Raw genomic sequence first — 17,899 nt, 5'->3', positions numbered from 1 at the left:
AGCGAAACCTGCCACCGGGAGTGTTTAGGATCCTCGGTCCCTCCCGGCACTACGGCTAATGAGGAGGTCAAAGTCCCCCCCAATCTATCGGCGGTGCCAAAGGAGTACCATGATCTTGCTGACGTTTTCAGCAAAGATCTGGCGCTCACTCTTCCCCCGCACCGACCGTATGATTGTGCCATCGATTTGGTCCCGGGCGCTGAGTACCCGTCCAGTAGGTTGTACAACCTCTCACGTCCGGAACGCGAATCAATGGAGACCTACATCCGGGACTCCTTAGCTGCCGGGCTGATCCGGAACTCCACCTCCCCGATGGGTGCTGGTTTCTTTTTTGTGGGTAAAAAAGACGGCGGACTCCGTCCATGCATTGATTACAGAGGGCTGAACGAGATCACGGTTCGCAACCGATACCCGTTACCTCTCTTGGATTCAGTGTTCACGCCCCTGCATGGAGCCCAAATTTTCACTAAATTGGATCTTAGAAACGCGTACCACCTGGTTCGGATCCGGAAGGGAGACGAATGGAAGACAGCATTCAACACCCCGTTAGGTCATTTTGAGTACCTGGTCATGCCGTTCGGCCTCACTAACGCCCCCGCGACGTTCCAAGCTTTGGTAAATGACGTCTTGCGGGACTTCCTGCATCGGTTCGTCTTCGTATATCTGGACGATATACTCATCTTTTCCCCGGACCCTGAGACCCATGTCCAGCATGTACGTCAGGTCCTACAGCGGTTGTTGGAGAACCGGCTGTTTGTGAAGGGCGAGAAGTGCGAGTTCCACCGCACATCTTTGTCCTTCCTGGGGTTCATCATCTCCTCCAACTCCGTCGCCCCTGATCCGGCTAAGGTTGCCGCGGTGAGAGATTGGCCCCAACCAACAAGCCGCAGGAAACTACAGCAGTTCCTAGGCTTTGCAAATTTCTACAGGAGGTTTATTAAAGGTTACAGTCAGGTAGTTGGCCCCCTGACTGCCCTGACCTCCACCAAGGTCCCCTTCGCCTGGTCGGATCGGTGCGAAGCCGCGTTCCAGGAGTTGAAACGCCGGTTCTTGACTGCACCAGTTCTGGTGCAGCCTGATCCTGATCGCCAGTACATAGTAGAAGTGGACGCCTCTGACTCAGGGATAGGAGCCGTGCTGTCCCAGAGCGTGGAGGCTGATAAGGTTCTCCATCCTTGTGCCTTTTATTCCCGGAGGTTGACCCCCGCTGAACGGAACTATGACGTCGGCAATCGGAACTTCTTGCGGTGAAGGAGGCTCTTGAAGAGTGGAGACACCTGCTGGAGGGGGCATCGTTGCCCTTCACGGTTTTCACGGACCATCGGAACCTGGAGTACATCCGGACCACCAAGCGGCTGAACCCCAGGCAAGCCCGCTGGTCTCTGTTCTTCGGGCGCTTTGACTTCCAGATCACGTATCGCCCCGGGACCAAGAACCAAAAACCAGATGCATTGTCCCGGGTGCACGAAGAAGAAGCCAAAGCGGGGCTGTCGAACCCCACCGAGACCATCATCCCCGAGTCCACTGTCGTGGCCACCCTCACCTGGGACGTGGAGAAGACCGTCCGGGAGGCCCTGACAAGGAGCCCGGACCCGGGGACTGGCCCCAAGAACCGACTGTACGTCCCACCAGAGGCAAGAGCTGCCGTATTGGACTTCTGTCACGGGTCCAAGCTGTCCTGTCATCCCGGAGTGCGTAGGACCGTGGCAGTAGTCCAGCAGCGCTTCTGGTGGGCGTCCCTGGAAACCGACGTCCGGGACTACGTCCAGGCCTGTACCATCTGCGCCAGGGGCAAGGCAGACCATCGGAGGACGACGGGCCTCCTCCAACCCCTGCCAGTGCCTCATCGCCCCTGGTCTCACATCGGCCTGGATTTCATCACGGGCCTCCCGCCGTCCCAGGGCAACACCGTGATTCTCACGATAGTGGACCGGTTCTCCAAGGCGGCCCACTTCGTGGCCCTCCCGAAGCTCCAGTCGGCCCAGGAGACGGCAGACCTCCTGGTCCACCACGTCATGCGGCTGCATGGGATACCATCGGACATTGTATCAGATCGTGGTCCCCAGTTCTCTTCACAGGTGTGGAAGAGTTTCTGCAAGGAGCTGGGGGCCACCGTGAGTCTCTCGTCCGGGTACCACCCCCAGACCAACGGCCAGGCAGAGCGGGCCAACCAGGAGTTGGAGCAGGCCCTTTGGTGTGTCACCTCCGCGCATCCGGCGGCCTGGAGTCACCATCTGGCCTGGATCGAGTATGCCCACAACAGCCAAGTTTCGTCTGCTACCGGCCTCTCCCCTTTTGAGGCATGTTTGGGGTACCAGCCCCCATTGTTCCCGCTGGTTCAGGGAGAGGTCGGTGTGCCCTCGGTCCAGGCCCACCTCAGGAGGTGCCGCCGGGTGTGGCGGGCCGCCCGCTCTGCCCTGTTAAAGGCCCGGACGAGGGCCAAGGCCCATGCGGACCGCCGGCGTTCCCCGGCCCCCACATACCAGCCTGGGCAGGAGGTGTGGCTCTCGACCAAGGACATCCCTTTGTGTGTCGACTCCCCAAAGTTGAAAGACAGATTCATTGGACCCTTTAAGATCCTCAAGATCATCAACCCGGCCGCAGTGAAGCTTCAACTCCCGGCTTCACTGCGGATTCACCCTGTCTTTCATGTTTCCCGTCTCAAACCACACCGCACCTCGCACCTCTGTACTCCGGGACCTACGCCGCCTCCTGCCCGGCTCATTGACGGGGAGCCTGCCTGGACAGTCCGCAGGCTCCTGGACGTCCGTCGTAAGGGCCGGGGTTTCCAATATCTGGTGGACTGGGAGGGGTATGGACCTGAAGAACGCTCCTGGGTGAAGAGGAGCTTCATCCTGGACCCGGCCCTCCTGGCCGAGTTCTACGCAAGACATCCGGACAAGCCTGGTCGGACGCCAGGAGGCGCCCGTTGAGGGTGGGGTCCTGTTGTGTGGGCCGCTGAAGAGGAGGTACTGCTGGCCCACCACCACCAGAGGGCGCCCTGCTTGGAGTGCGGGCTCCAAGCACGAGAGGGCACCAGACCCAGAAGAAGTGACAGCTGTCACTCATCCTCTGCACCAGCTGTCACTCGTTCATCATCACCACCATAAAAGCCGGACTGCAACTCCACCTCCCCGCCGAGAAATCGACTACCATTACCAAGGTAATTTCTCTGTGAACTTAAGACTGTATATCTGTCTAAACTCTTCTTTGCAGCCGTTTTCCTGTCGGTGAGACTCGTCTGTGGAGGTGGCGTTTGAGGTGTTCAGCGACGGCTTCGCAACACCTCCCACCCAGATAAGTGCTCAAACAGGAGCTGCACGAGTGTGTGCTTGGAGGTGGAGGCGCTTCCTCCCTCGTTAACTGTGGATTTACTGAGTGTGCGGACTCACACTCACTCATCATATTTCTGCTTTCTGCCAGCAGTACCAGGGTCGACAGCCGAAGACAGAGGCCACCTGGGGACTCGGGACTTGGCGGCTCCGGTGTTCTTCAGACCGTTGGTGGTGGAAGCCGTGTGAGACGCAGCTTCTCTCTCGTCGGGGGTCTTCTATCTTCGAGCCTGCCCACACGTCACCTGGTGTTAAATTGACTGTGCAGATTACAGTACGTTTCGTTGTGTATTATCGCAACATTAAATTGTTACCTTTTTGGCTTATTCATTGTCCGTTCATTTGCGCCCCCTGTTGTGGGTCCGTGCTACGACACCTTCCCAACACAGACTAACCTTTTAGAGCACTTTTTGATGTTGTACACCCAGTAAACTTTAACTTTTACACCTTAAGAAGCATCAATAAATCCAATGTCCGAGCCTTAACACTTTAACTGCATGCTTGGAAATTTATTGCAGGTTTTGCAAGTGCCGACAACATAATCAAAATAGGTTATATGATGATAATTTCACAACAGAAATTCAAATATAATCAGAATAATGATTGGCAGAGATTTTTGTTTTTAATTCAATAATACTGTCTGATCTTACTTTGACTGGACTGGATTAACTTCTTAACAATTTTTCTAGGAGTGAGGGAAGGAGGTTTTTGATGTTAAAATCCCCAGCTCGATGAACTTGATTTCCTCTTCATCAGCTATTAGTTGTTAGCTGACCACGATCCTTGTGTGATGTTGTAATCCTTCAGGAAATAAATCCACATAAGAGTTTATTACTTCTTCAATCAACCAAAAGTTGATCTAATCCATTCTGGTATGATGTGATGTTCCTTGAGAGAGAAAACATTGAAACTTCCCCACTCAGACTTAAGGCCAGTGATTATTCTCCAATGCTCTGCTACTCCGTGACTGGACAGCCTGAGTGGGAGTTGAAAACTCTCTCAAATGATCTCTTATGGCTCCAATCCTCTCACTCCACGATTCCAATTGCTGCTCACAAGATGGTCAAGTCTTGTGATCTCCTCGTAGCAGGGGAGAAGTGACAACAGCACCTCTCCCTGGAAGAATAACCCCGTTTCCTGGTGTTTTGCAGCTTATATATGAGCTTGACTCTTGTTGTTCTTCAGATGATCTTGGTTACCATGGGGACGATGGTGACTCAAAACCTCCTCCCTACTCCTTCCCTTACTGGAAGCCATCTGCAGCCCTTTGCCAGTAACTTATTTCTCAAGTTCCTCTTTTCTGTTAACACATCAGCTTTTCTGAGAATTCATTATTTTTAAATCATGTCTTTAGAATCACATCAATCATATTCAGTCATTTAATTACAACTCTCTTTCACATAAAAACAATTCATATGATCATATACAACATTTTCATTCCTTATTATTCATTTCATGTTTCATCACATCTTAATCATTTTCAGTTGTTTATCATCAGCTCTTCTGGCCTTGCTTGCAACGTCACTAACTTCCTCTTTCTCTGACTCTGCACTAAAAACAACTTCTTCAGTTCCTCTTTCTTCTGACTGCAATGAAAAACAACTTCTTCAATCATTAATTTCACTTATTTGTAACATACTTTTTCTAATCAACTCTTACTTTTATTACATTAATAGTTCATTTAATCATACTTGTTATGTTAGAATCATTCTTAGACATATTCCATCGTCTTCACCACTGAGTTCATTCCATGGGTCTCCCCATTTGTAATGGAAAAGTCCGGTATGACCTCACTTACTCCGGGAAAGTACCAAACACTGTCCAGTTTATTCCAACAACATGTGTGTTAATCCCATGGCACGTATTATATTCCAAGATGAAAACAAGCTGAAAGCAAGCTTAAAGTCATCTTTCTTGACAAGGTGCATTATGGGTAGGATAGGGTAATTTCAGTACGTTCACGACATGAGAAATGCATTTGAAACACTGATCAGGCTCCACGGACAACAGCATTAAACTCTAGTGCCTAAAACCCTCGTGAATATATTCTCTGGGTTTATAGACGTTGTTATTGTGTTTGTGTTTAATAAATTCCACGCATCTTAAACGCAGCAAGTAGCAACACAGATTATCTGGAATTTTGTTTTGGCAAGTTTTTTTACGGTCTCTACTGCCATCTACTGGCCAGTAGTGTTCATGGCAGTATTCAAACTGAAGCTGGGCTGATATTTTCAATCACTGTACTCGGTTCTAGCTCAAACTGTACCACAGAACCGCATGGTGTAAAAGTTCAGAGCGCCCAATTTATGTTCTCACACACGTACGTTCAAAAACCACACGTTGGACTCGTGTTTCCAGAAGTAAAACATAAACAGAAGCTTTTTTTTACATTTAATTTACATTTCTTATTTTTTACAAAAAAAAAACATTACAAGACAGGTCTGCGGTGTTTGCACAGGCACAGTGCGAGAGGTTGGATGCTTGCAGCTCTTCAGCAGCGGGATACCCTCACGACGGCCGACCAGAATATCAAACAGGTTTGATTTTCATCTGAACATACAGTCGGCAATCAGGAGGTGGTCGTGAGATGTTAAATGCAGCTCGTTACTCCATGTATACTAAACGATGCAGGACGCGCGATTAACCTGAAACTCTGTGCGATCCAAAAAATTCTCGCACGAATGAAAAATCAGATGAAAAAGGGCCAAAACTTGCACAATGTAAACTCAGCTTAAGTACTGAATGTCTAAAAATTTTAATATTTTACAAAAGCACATTTATCTGTAAACACCAACACACGTCACATTAACGTGTTGGTATACATAATGAATGACTCAACCAATCAGTGTTAGCAGAGGCACATTTTACCCAGAATCCTTTGCGATCTGTCTGTTTGTTACAAAACTTCAGAATTAGTGCATTATTCAACATTAAAAGATATGTGTTATATTTTAACTTTGCACAAATGACAGAATTGACATTAATGGAGTTATTCTATCAGTATTCATTTTATTTATACATCAAACCATAACTCAGCATTGCTTTATTTTCCAAGACCTCGGCCTGATGCAGCACTGTGATTGAGTAGAGTTGAGATTTGTGGCTTCTCTAAGCTCCTGTTTACTACATGGCTTCCAGCAGGGGGCAGGACGTTCAAAGACAGAAGTGCTGATTCATTGTTTGGGTCTGTCGTCATCTTTGTTGCTTCCAGAAGCGATCGTGGTGTTAAAACTCAAAATCAGCTTGTTAGTAGTTGCAAGTGTACCAGAGACAATACTGGAATTTATTGTTTATCAGTTATCTGTAACTTCCAATACATTTTTGGGTGGTTTATCTTTATCAAAGATAACTTTTAAGTTATCTGATTATCTGTTATCAAAGTTAATTTTTTGGTTATCTGTGCTCACCACTGAGCTCGACCAGCCCCTGACCTCACGGTGCTGCTCTACTCTGTCAGTCAATCATAAACAGTATTTACATTTTCATGACGTTTGCAGGAGGCCGTGTGTGTGTGTGTGTGTGTGTGTGTGTGTGTGTGTGTGTGTGTGTGCGTGCATGAGCTTTTGACAAGAGTGTAAGTTGTGCAAATCAAGGAATATTTGTCGATCACCCAAATTTAATTCCATTGAAAGTTAGCTTTCTTAGCACATTAATGCTGCAAAATGCCTTGTAAATGGCTTCAGAGGTGGTTTCAAATACATTTTTTTTTTCTAAAATTATCTTCCTTAACTCAAACTGAAAGCAGATCTCTACAACTTGATATAAATTATTTAAAAATCTAAAATCCAGCTTCCTGATGAAGTGGTGTAGAGGAGGATTTTCTTCAAAAGAAGACCTGAAAGTTCAGCTACAATTTGACAGAAAGTACATTTGAGATGAAAAACTAGATTTGATGTTTTGGTGAAAGAAACTTTTGTATTTCTTCATAATTGATGTAAATAAAGTCCAAGACATATTCAGTGACTTGGAAATGTTCATGTTTCCATCCCCTAACTTGTCTGAAGAAAACTGGTAATAAAACTGATTATTATTTACAGGGTTTATCAAGTTTTAGAGATTTGATTTCAGTTTGAGTTTGAGGAAGATGTAATGACATAAATAAATTAAAATGTGTGAGATTCGAAGTGTTCCAATACTTTTGGAGGCCACAGTATCCTAACCTTATGATGAGTACAAAATGAGTGTGATATTATTACTGTTTAGCTTAAGAAGGTTTAATTTTCACTGTTGCTGCGCTTTGTGTCAAATCATAGTCATATCGTATGTCATACTGATATGACAATATTGAGATATGATAATTTGTCCATATTGTACAGCCCTACTGTCAACTAGCTGAAAACTTTGAATATTAATTTACATCTACATTTAAAAAAAATGCTTAAAGTGGCAGGGGATTAAGAGGGCTGTAATTAGGGGGCTCAGCTGAGAGGCAAAACAAAAGTTTTACGCCAAACCTGTGCCAATTCAACATGCAGATCCACCTTGGATTTGCTGTGGTGACCGAGTGCAAACAAGGGAGCAGCCGAAGGGTCTTAGTTTATATATAAACACACAGTTTTGAAGAGACAAGCCACTGATGTCACAGTGCAGCTCTATGCTGATTGGCTGTCACCCGAGTCACTCAAAAACAAAACTGAACAGATTGGAACACAATGTGACTTTTTAACCTCATAAAATAGGTCAGTGACCATCTTTGAACTTGTCCAAGGTCTGTATCCCAAGAATGTTCCCTGTGAATTTGAAGACTCTGACAGTAACAGGACTGGACTTATGCTGAGCACAGACACAAAGCCTTCACATAATACCTGATGGCCATATTTGATGACCTCAGGTAAAAATAAAACTGCAAAAACATAAACCTGCAGTACAACAATACGCGTCTAAAAAAATAAAACTGCAGTACAACAATACGCGTCTAAAGAATAAAACTGCAGTACAACAATACGCATTTAAAAAAATAAAACTGCAGTACAACAATACGCGTCTAAAGAATAAAACTGCAGTACAACAATACGCGTTTAAAAAAATAAAACTGCAGTACAACAATACTCGTCTAAAAAAAATAAAACTGCAGTACAACAATACACGTCTAAAGAATAAAACTGCAGTACAACAATACGCGTCTAAAGAATAAAACTGCAGTACAACAATACGCATTTAAAAAATAAAACTGCAGTACAATATGCATCTAAAAAAAATAAAACTGCAGTTCAACAATATGTCTAAAAAATAAAACTGCAGTACAACAATACGCATTTAAAAAATAAAACTGCAGTACAACAATACGCATTTAAAAAATAAAACTGCAGTACAATATGCATCTAAAAAAAATAAAACTGCAGTTCAACAATATGTCTAAAAAAATAAAACTGCAGTACAACAATACGCGTCTACAAAATAAAACTGCAGTACAACAATACGCGTTTAAAAAAATAAAACTGCAGTACAACGATACGCGTTTAAAAAAATAAAACTGCAGTACAACAATACGCGTTTAAAAAAATAAAACTGCAGTTCAACAATATGTGTCTAAAAAAATAAAACTGCAGTACAACAATACGCGTCTAAAAAATAAAACTGCAGTACAACAATACACGTCTAAAAAAATAAAACTGCAGTACAACAATACGCGTCTAAAAAAATAAAACTGCAGTACAATAATATGCGTATAAATAAATAATACTGCAACACAAGAATACGCTTATAAATAAATAATACTGCAACACAAGAATACGCGTATAAATAAATAATACTGCAACACAAGAATATGCGTATAATAAAAATAAAACTGCAGTACAACAATATGCGTATAAATAAATAAAACTGCAATACAACAATATGCGTATAATAAAAATAAAACTGCAGTACAATAATATGCGTATAAATAAATAAAACTGCAACACAAGAATACGCGTATAAATAAATAAATCTGCAATACAACAATATGAGTATAATAAAAATAAAACTGCAGTACAACAATATGCGTATAAATAAATAAAACTGCAGTACAACAATATGCGTATAATAAAAATAAAACTGCAATACAACAATATGCGTATAAATAAATAAAACTGCAACACAACAATACACGTGTAAAAAAAACAGAAATACAACAATTCGCGTATTACAAAATAAAACTACAACAAAACAAGTATAAAAATAAAACTACAATACGAGTATAAAAAATAAAACTACAACACAACAATTCATGTATTACAAAATACAACTACAACACAACAATACGCTTCTAAAAACACTGCAGTACAACAATACGTGTCTAAAAAACTGTAACACAATATGCGTCAAAAAAAATTAAACTGCCGTACAACAATACGCGTATAAAATAAAACTGCAACACAACAATATGTGTATATTTCAATAAATAAAACTGCAACACAATATACATATATACGAGTAGAAATAAATAAAAAATATGCGTATAAATAAAGAAAACCACAATACGAGTATAAAAAATACAACTGCAACACAATACGAGTATAAAAAATACAACTGCAACACAACAATACGTGTAAAAAAAAATACAACTGCAACACAATACGAGTATAAAAAATACAACTGCAACACAATACGTGTAAAAAAAAAAAATACAACTGCAACACAACAATACTCGTATAAAAAATACAACTGCAACACAACAATACGTGTAAAAAAAAAAAATACAACTGCAACACAACAATACGCGTAAAAAAAAAAATACAACTGCAACACAACAATACGCGTATAAAAAAAATACAACTGCAACACAACAATACGCGTATAAAAAAAAATACAACTGCAACACAACAATACGCGTATAAAAAAAAAATACAACTGCAACACAACAATACGAGTATAAAAAATACAACTGCAACACAACAATACGAGTATAAAAAATACAACTGCAACACAAAAATACGAGTATAAAAAAATAAAAGTTCGACACAGTAATACGTGTATAAAAAAATAAAACTTCGACACAACAATACACATATAAAAATAAAACTGCAACACAACCATACACATATAAAACAATAAAACTGCAATACAACTGGCATGTTTACAAATACTGTGTTGAAAATTCCTTGCTGTGTTAAAAACACACTTGTAAATAATTTGATGAAAATGTTAATTTCATAGGTGCTGGTAATTTTGACTTTATTGTCCTTGAATCCTTCAAAGTCCCCAAAGTCCGCCATGGTCCTCATAAGAGTAAAACGTTTTAGGCAAATACAATACTTTGTGTTACTTTCTCCATAAATGGACTGCATTTATATAGTGCTTTTCCATCGATATCAGAACCTCAAAGCGCTTTACAATGATGCCTTGCATTCACCCATGCACACAGACACACTCACACACTGACACCAGGATGCTGCAACACAAGGCGCTCGCTCCACACCCGGGTTAGGATGGGTTAAATTCAGAGGACAAATGTCATTGTCTAAATGACAATAAAGGCACTTTACGTACTTCACTTGTGACTGTCCTGGATCAGTACCAAGATCCAGGCTTTTAATGACTTCCTCGACTTGGTTGCCAGAGGTTTATCTGTGTGTGATGAAAGTGTTGAACTTTGAGAGATGTTCACTTCCCTCTGCAGTGACATTCATGTCTCTGGGTCCTCTGTCTTTGGGATCAACAGACACTTAGGAAGAGCTTATGGAGTCATGAGGTCAATGGACAGTTTTTTCCATATTTGGTCAAAATTACTCTTTATTTGTCTGTGGGACTTTGGGTTGTTTTTTTATATATATATGTATATACACACGCACAAATATATTTTTTTTCTGTGAAACACCACATGATTTCTTCTTTAATTAAAAAAAAAAGTCGAAAAATTCTAAGGGTGTAATGACATTTTGACAGTTGTCTTGTAATTGCGGCGTGGTGAGGTAACTGTGTGTTGGGTCCTGAGGAGCGTTTGGATAAATGATGCTCGTTTTGACTTTAGCTAAAGTTTGTTGATCGATTAGTTTGTGTTCAATGTGTGATGGATGTGTGGCTTGTGCGTGTCAGACTGGATCTTGGTTTGAGCTGGTGGTGGGGAGGTGCGGTGGGCGTGGCATGTCTGTTAACCCTTCTCGTTGTCTGTTGTCTTACAGCGGTGGCTGACGGAGCAGAGAGCCCAGTGCCCACACTGCCGGTAAGATCCTGCTGCTCCACACGTCTCAAACGGATGGGTGTGTCTGTGTCACAGGTGGGACCAAGTCACCAACAAGTCACTCTCAAGTCATCAGTCTGCAAGTCTCAAGCCATAATGACCACCAGTGGTTTGCAAGCTGACTTGAGACTTGCAGATTGATGACTTGACAGTGACTTCGTCCCACCTCTGGTCTGTGTTGTCATGAAGACATATTTCAGCTTTGATTTGATCTTCTCCCCATTCTTCTTTTGATTACTTTGTGTCCTGCAGTTTTATTTCAGAAGATCAATCAATCAATCAATTTTTTTATATAGCGCCAAATCAATCAATCAATCAATCAACTTTTTTCTTATATAGCGCCAGATCACAACAAACAGTTGCCCCAAGGCGCTCCATATTGCAAGGCAAGGCCATACAATAACCATGAAAAACCCCAACGGTCAAAACGACCCCCTATGAGCAAGCACTTGGCCACAGTGGGAAGGAAAAACTCCCTTTTAACAGGAAGAAACCTCCAGCAGAACCAGGCTCAGGGAGGGGCAGTCTTCTGCTGAGACTGGTTGGGGCTGAGGGAAAGAACCAGGAAAAAGACATGCCGAGAAGGGGGGCAGAGATCGATCACTAATGATTAAATGCAGAGTGATGCATACGGAGCAAAAAAGAAAGAAACAGTGCATCATGGGAACCCCCCCACAGTCTACGTCTAAAGCAACATAACCAAGGGATGGTCCAGGGTCACCCGATCCAGCCCTAACTATAAGCCTTAGCGAAAAGGAAAGTTTTAAGCCTAATCTTAAAAGTAGAGAGGGTATCTGTCTCCCTGATCTGAATTGGGAGCTGGTTCCACAGGAGAGGAGCCTGAAAGCTGAAGGCTCTGCCTCCCATTCTACTCTTACAAACCCTAGGAACTACAAGTAAGCCCGCAGTCTGAGAGCGAAGCGCTCTAATGGGGTAATATGGTACTACGAGGTCCCTAAGATAGGATGGGACCTGATTATTCAAAACCTTATAAGTAAGAAGAAGAATTTTAAATTCTATTCTAGAATTAACAGGAAGCCAATGAAGAGAGGCCAACACGGGTGAGATATGCTCTCTCCTGCTAGTCCCCGTCAGTACTCTAGCTGCAGCATTCTGAACCAACTGAAGGCTTTTTAGGGAACTTTTAGGACAACCTGATAATAATGAATTACAGTAGTCCAGCCTAGAGGAAATAAATGCATGAATTAGTTTTTCAGCATCACTCTGAGACAAGACCTTTCTGATTTTAGAGATATTGCGTAAATGCAAAAAGGCAGTCCTACATATTTGTTTAATATGCGCTTTGAATGACATATCCTGATCAAAAATAACTCCAAGATTTCTCACAGTATTACTAGAGATCAGGGAAATGCCATCCAGAGTAACGATCTGGTTAGACACCATGCTTCTAAGATTTGTGGGGCCAAGTACAATAACTTCAGTTTTATCTGAGTTTAAAAGCAGGAAATTAGAGGTCATCCATGTCTTTATGTCTGTAAGACAATCCTGCAGTTTAGCTAATTGGTGTGTATCCTCTGGCTTTATGGCTAGATAAAGCTGGGTATCATCTGCGTAACAATGAAAATTTAAGCAATACCGTCTAATAATACTGCCCAAGGGAAGCATGTATAAAGTGAATAAAATTGGTCCCAGCACAGAACCTTGTGGAACTCCACAATTAACTTTAGTCTGTGAAGAAGACTCCCCATTTACATGAACAAACTGTAATCTACTAGACAAATATGATTCAAACCACGGCAGCGCAGTGCCTTTAATACCTATGACATGCTCTAATCTCTGTAATAAAATTTTATGGTCAACAGTATCAAAAGCAGCACTGAGGTCTAACAGAACAAGCACAGAGATGAGTCCACTGTCCGAGGCCATAAGAAGATCATTTGTAACCTTCACTAATTGTTATGTGTCAGACGCAGCTCGGAGAACCGACCAGCGTTTGAAGGACCCAGTATGAAATAAGCAGAGCACGGTACAAAGGCTAACTGAATTTAATACATAACAGTGATAATACAAAAAGGTGCGGCCTGGCGTGGTGCGCTCCCAGCAGCGCTAACGGTCCGGAGCCAGAAGCTGTTTCGGACCCAAGGACCCCGCCGACACCCCCCAGGTGGCCGCAACAACCGAGTCTGTGAAAGAAGGAACCATTATGTGAGTCCACACTCTACACACAGAACACTTAAAGGTGTACAAACAGCAAACACTTCCTGGCTTGATTACTGATCAGCTTCCAACCTGCAGGCATGGAACATCCAGTTCACAAAACTCCACCGCAGTGGAAGCTGATACATGACTAACAAACAGCTCAATACAATAAGGTGTGAGGGACACCACATTTACTGACTGTATAACTGTTAGTCACAAAATCTAACGTACCTCAGGAAGTGTGCTGACGAGCGTGAGACCTCACCCCCTCCTCTTTCACAGACTGTGCATCAAACCTGGACGTTTCTCAGCATCCGCTGCTCATGAGATGGCTCCTGAGACGACGATCTCACCCGTCTGGTCACAAGGTCGAGTCTCTGGCAAATACACACTGTGCACTCCAGTCTTAAATGCCAACATGCTCCAATCCATCCAGATGCACCTCAGCTGTGAGTCCTGACGAGTCGCAGGTGATCAGGGTGAGGTCCTGACAGCCTCAGCAACACAGCCACTCAGTCCCAAATGCACGCCACCTGGGAGGAAAACAAACAGACAAACAAACCGGCAGCCAGGCCCCCCCCAGCCATATAACACTAATGCTGTTTCTGTACTATGATGAATTCTAAAACCTGACTGAAACTCTTCAAATAGACCATTCCTCTGCAGATGATCAGTTAGCTGTTTTACAACTACCCTTTCAAGAATTTTTGAGAGAAAAGGAAGGTTGGAGATTGGCCTATAATTAGCTAAGATAGCTGGGTCAAGTGATGGCTTTTTAAGTAATGGTTTAATTACTGCCACCTTAAAAGCCTGTGGTACATAGCCAACTAACAAAGATAGATTGATCATATTTAAGATCAAAGCATTAAATAATGGTAGGGCTTCCTTGAGCAGCCTGGTAGGAATGGGGTCTAATAAACATGTTGATGGTTTGGATGAAGTAACTAATGAAAATAACTCAGACAGAACAATCGGAGAGAAAGAGTCTAACCAAATACCGGCATCACTGAAAGCAGCCAAAGATAACGATATGTCTTTGGGATGGTTATGAGTAATTTTTTCTCTAATAGTTAAAATTTTGTTAGCAAAGAAAGTCATGAAGTCATTACTAGTTAAAGTTAATGGAATACTCAGCTCAATAGAGCTCTGACTCTTTGTCAGCCTGGCTACAGTGCTGAAAAGAAACCTGGGGTTGTTCTTATTTTCTTCAATTAGTGATGAGTAGAAAGATGTCCTAGCTTTACGGAGGGCTTTTTTATAGAGCAACAGACTCTTTTTCCAGGCTAAGTGAAGATCTTCTAAATTAGTGAGACGGCATTTCCTCTCCAACTTACGGGTTATCTGCTTTAAGCTACGTGTTTGTGAGTTATACCACGGAGTCAGGCACTTCTGATTTAAAGCTCTCTTTTTCAGAGGAGCTACAGCATCCAAAGTTGTCTTCAATGAGGATGTAAAACTATTGACGAGATACTCTATCTCACTTACAGAGTTTAGGTAGCTACTCTGCACTGTGTTGGTATATGGCATTAGAGAACATAAAGAAGGAATCATATCCTTAAACCTAGTTACAGCGCTTTCTGAAAGACTTCTAGTGTAATGAAACTTATTCCCCACTGCTGGGTAGTCCATCAGAGTAAATGTAAATGTTATTAAGAAATGATCAGACAGAAGGGAGTTTTCAGGGAATACTGTTAAGTCTTCTATTTCCATACCATAAGTCAGAACAAGATCTAAGATATGATTAAAGTGGTGGGTGGACTCATTTACTTTTTGAGCAAAGCCAATAGAGTCTAATAATAGATTAAATGCAGTGTTGAGGCTGTCATTCTCAGCATCTGTGTGGATGTTAAAATCGCCCACTATAATTATCTTATCTGAGCTAAGCACTAAGTCAGACAAAAGGTCTGAAAATTCACAGAGAAACTCACAGTAACGACCAGGTGGACGATAGATAATAACAAATAAAACTGGTTTTTGGGACTTCCAATTTGGATGGACAAGACTAAGAGACAAGCTTTCAAATGAATTAAAGCTCTGTCTGGGTTTTTGATTAATTAATAAGCTGGAATGGAAGATTGCTGCTAATCCTCCTCCTCGGCCCGTGCTACGAGCATTCTGACAGTTAGTGTGACTCGGGGGTGTTGACTCATTTAAACTAACATATTCATCCTGCTGTAACCAGGTTTCTGTAAGGCAGAATAAATCAATATGTTGATCAATTATTATATCATTTACCAACAGGGACTTAGAAGAGAGAGACCTAATGTTTAATAGACCACATTTAACTGTTTTAGTCTGTGGTGCAGTTGAAGGTGCTATATTATTTTTTCTTTTTGAATTTTTATGCTTAAATAGATTTTTGCTGGTTATTGGTGGTCTGGGAGCAGGCACAAGATGTGGCAACAGAAACAGTTCATCTGTGGTAATACAGGGAGGCACTTATTACCTTAATCCAAATAAAAAAAACTTCAGTAAAAGATACAAAACATAAATAATTCATGGCCTGTGGTCTTACAGTTTTTCAAAATGTGGTGGTGATGGACACATAATGATCCTGACATTTACTTTGTCTTTTATTTCTGTAACTGCAGACTGTATGAAACCAACACATTTCATGTTTTGTGAGGTCAGCTTTATTTTTATTTAGTTTTTGTTAATATATCCATTCCTGCATTTGAGACCTGCAGCATTTTCCAAGAAAAAAAAGGTTGGGACAGGGTAGTTTATTGTTAATGGAAGAATTAATTAATAATTTTTACAGCAAGTTTTCTTGAGAAATGTCAGAATGAAAACATGAACATTTCCAACTCACTGAATTATGTTGGGGAAAGTGTAGTGACACGGACCCACAACAGGGGGCGCAAATGAACGGTCAATAGATGAGCCAAAAGGTAACAATTTAATGTTGTGAATGTGCACAACGAATATACAGACAATCTCAGAATCTGATAACAGTCAATACACAAAGGTGACGTGTGGGCAGGCTCGAGGATAGAAGACGTCTGTCCTGAGAAGAGCCGGAACCACACGATTTCCGCCGCCACCGAACCTGGTGAATACTGGAGCCGCCAAGTCCCGAATTCCCAGGTGATCACCGTTCCCGACTGTCGGATCTGGTACTGCTGGCAAGGAGCACAAACAGTGAGATGTGGGCGTGTGCACACCCAGTAACAAAAACAGTCAGAAGGTAGAAAGTCACCTCCACCTCTAATCACACACTCGTGCAGCTCCTGTTAACCACTTATCTGGTTGGGGTGTGAAGCGAAGCCGTTGCTGATCACCACAGGAAAACGGCTGCAAAGAAGTTCAGACTATAAAGTCAGTGTTAAGTTCAGACACAGCAGAGAATATTACCTTCACAGGTAGATGATATCTCGGCAGTGAGGTGGAGATGACGTCCGGGTTTTATGCAGTAGTATGATGAAGTGTAGATGGGTGACAGCTGTCATGAGATAATGAGTGACAGCTGTCACCCCCGGCTGTGTCCGTGGCGGCAGCGCCCTCTCGTGCCTGAAGCCTGCACTTCAGGCAGGGCGCCCTCTGGTGGTGGGCCAGCAGTACCTCCTCTTCTGGCGGCCCACACAACAGAATATTTCTTAGACTTCATTTATATCAGTCATTCAGAAATACAAACAGTGTGGTACTTTATGGTAAATCTGTGTCAGGTAGGCAGTTCTCAAAAAACTAAATGTCCATGCTGGAAGAAGACAAGTGAGGGAAGCCACCAAGACACAACTCTGGAAGAATCTTTGGCTTCTGTGGGTGTGAGTGGAGAAACTGGCAATATAACAGCATTTTTTTTTTTATCTTCATTTTCTGATTTGTGGTTGTTTCTGTTCCATTTCTGAAATCACAGAACTGCTATAAGAAAAGTGTGAACATTTTATTGTTTTTCAAACTTTGTAGAACAAACACAAACACCAAACTCTTATGAAGAAGCAAAAAATACACAAACGTGCATGAAAAACTGAACAATGCAGACTGGTTTGACTCATTTTTGAAAATAATAAGACGTAACTTACTTTGAAATAAATGAAATGCAGAGCTGCAGCCTGATAACTTTGAAAAATAAAAATCAGCAGCTTGTATTTTTATTCAGATTAGAGTTCATTTCCTCTTTTTTTTTCTCCTCCTCAGTCACGATTTGTGCTTGAACATTAAACAACTACATGAAGTCACCTAAAATAAATATCTTTGTAAAATAAGAGCCTGTTAAAGTTCAGAGTTCTCAGCTGCTTTATGTGAT

The 17,899-nt window shown here is 42.3% G+C and overlaps 1 protein-coding gene across 1 annotated transcript in view; it reads left to right on the top strand.

The window, feature by feature from the left end:
* Positions 1-17,899, top strand: part of trim37 (tripartite motif containing 37) — a 405,219-nt gene that overhangs the window by 59,361 nt on the left and 327,959 nt on the right. Inside the window, exon 4 of the mRNA XM_034165414.1 lies at positions 11,435-11,475. Within this exon, the coding sequence (XP_034021305.1) occupies positions 11,435-11,475 (41 nt within the window). The remainder of the gene's footprint in view (positions 1-11,434; positions 11,476-17,899) is intronic.

The sequence above is a fragment of the Thalassophryne amazonica genome, unplaced genomic scaffold (assembly GCF_902500255.1).
Source record: "Thalassophryne amazonica unplaced genomic scaffold, fThaAma1.1, whole genome shotgun sequence".
In the NCBI taxonomy this organism is placed as follows: Eukaryota; Metazoa; Chordata; class Actinopteri; order Batrachoidiformes; family Batrachoididae; genus Thalassophryne; species Thalassophryne amazonica.
This window is presented reverse-complemented; position numbering and strand designations above follow the sequence as displayed.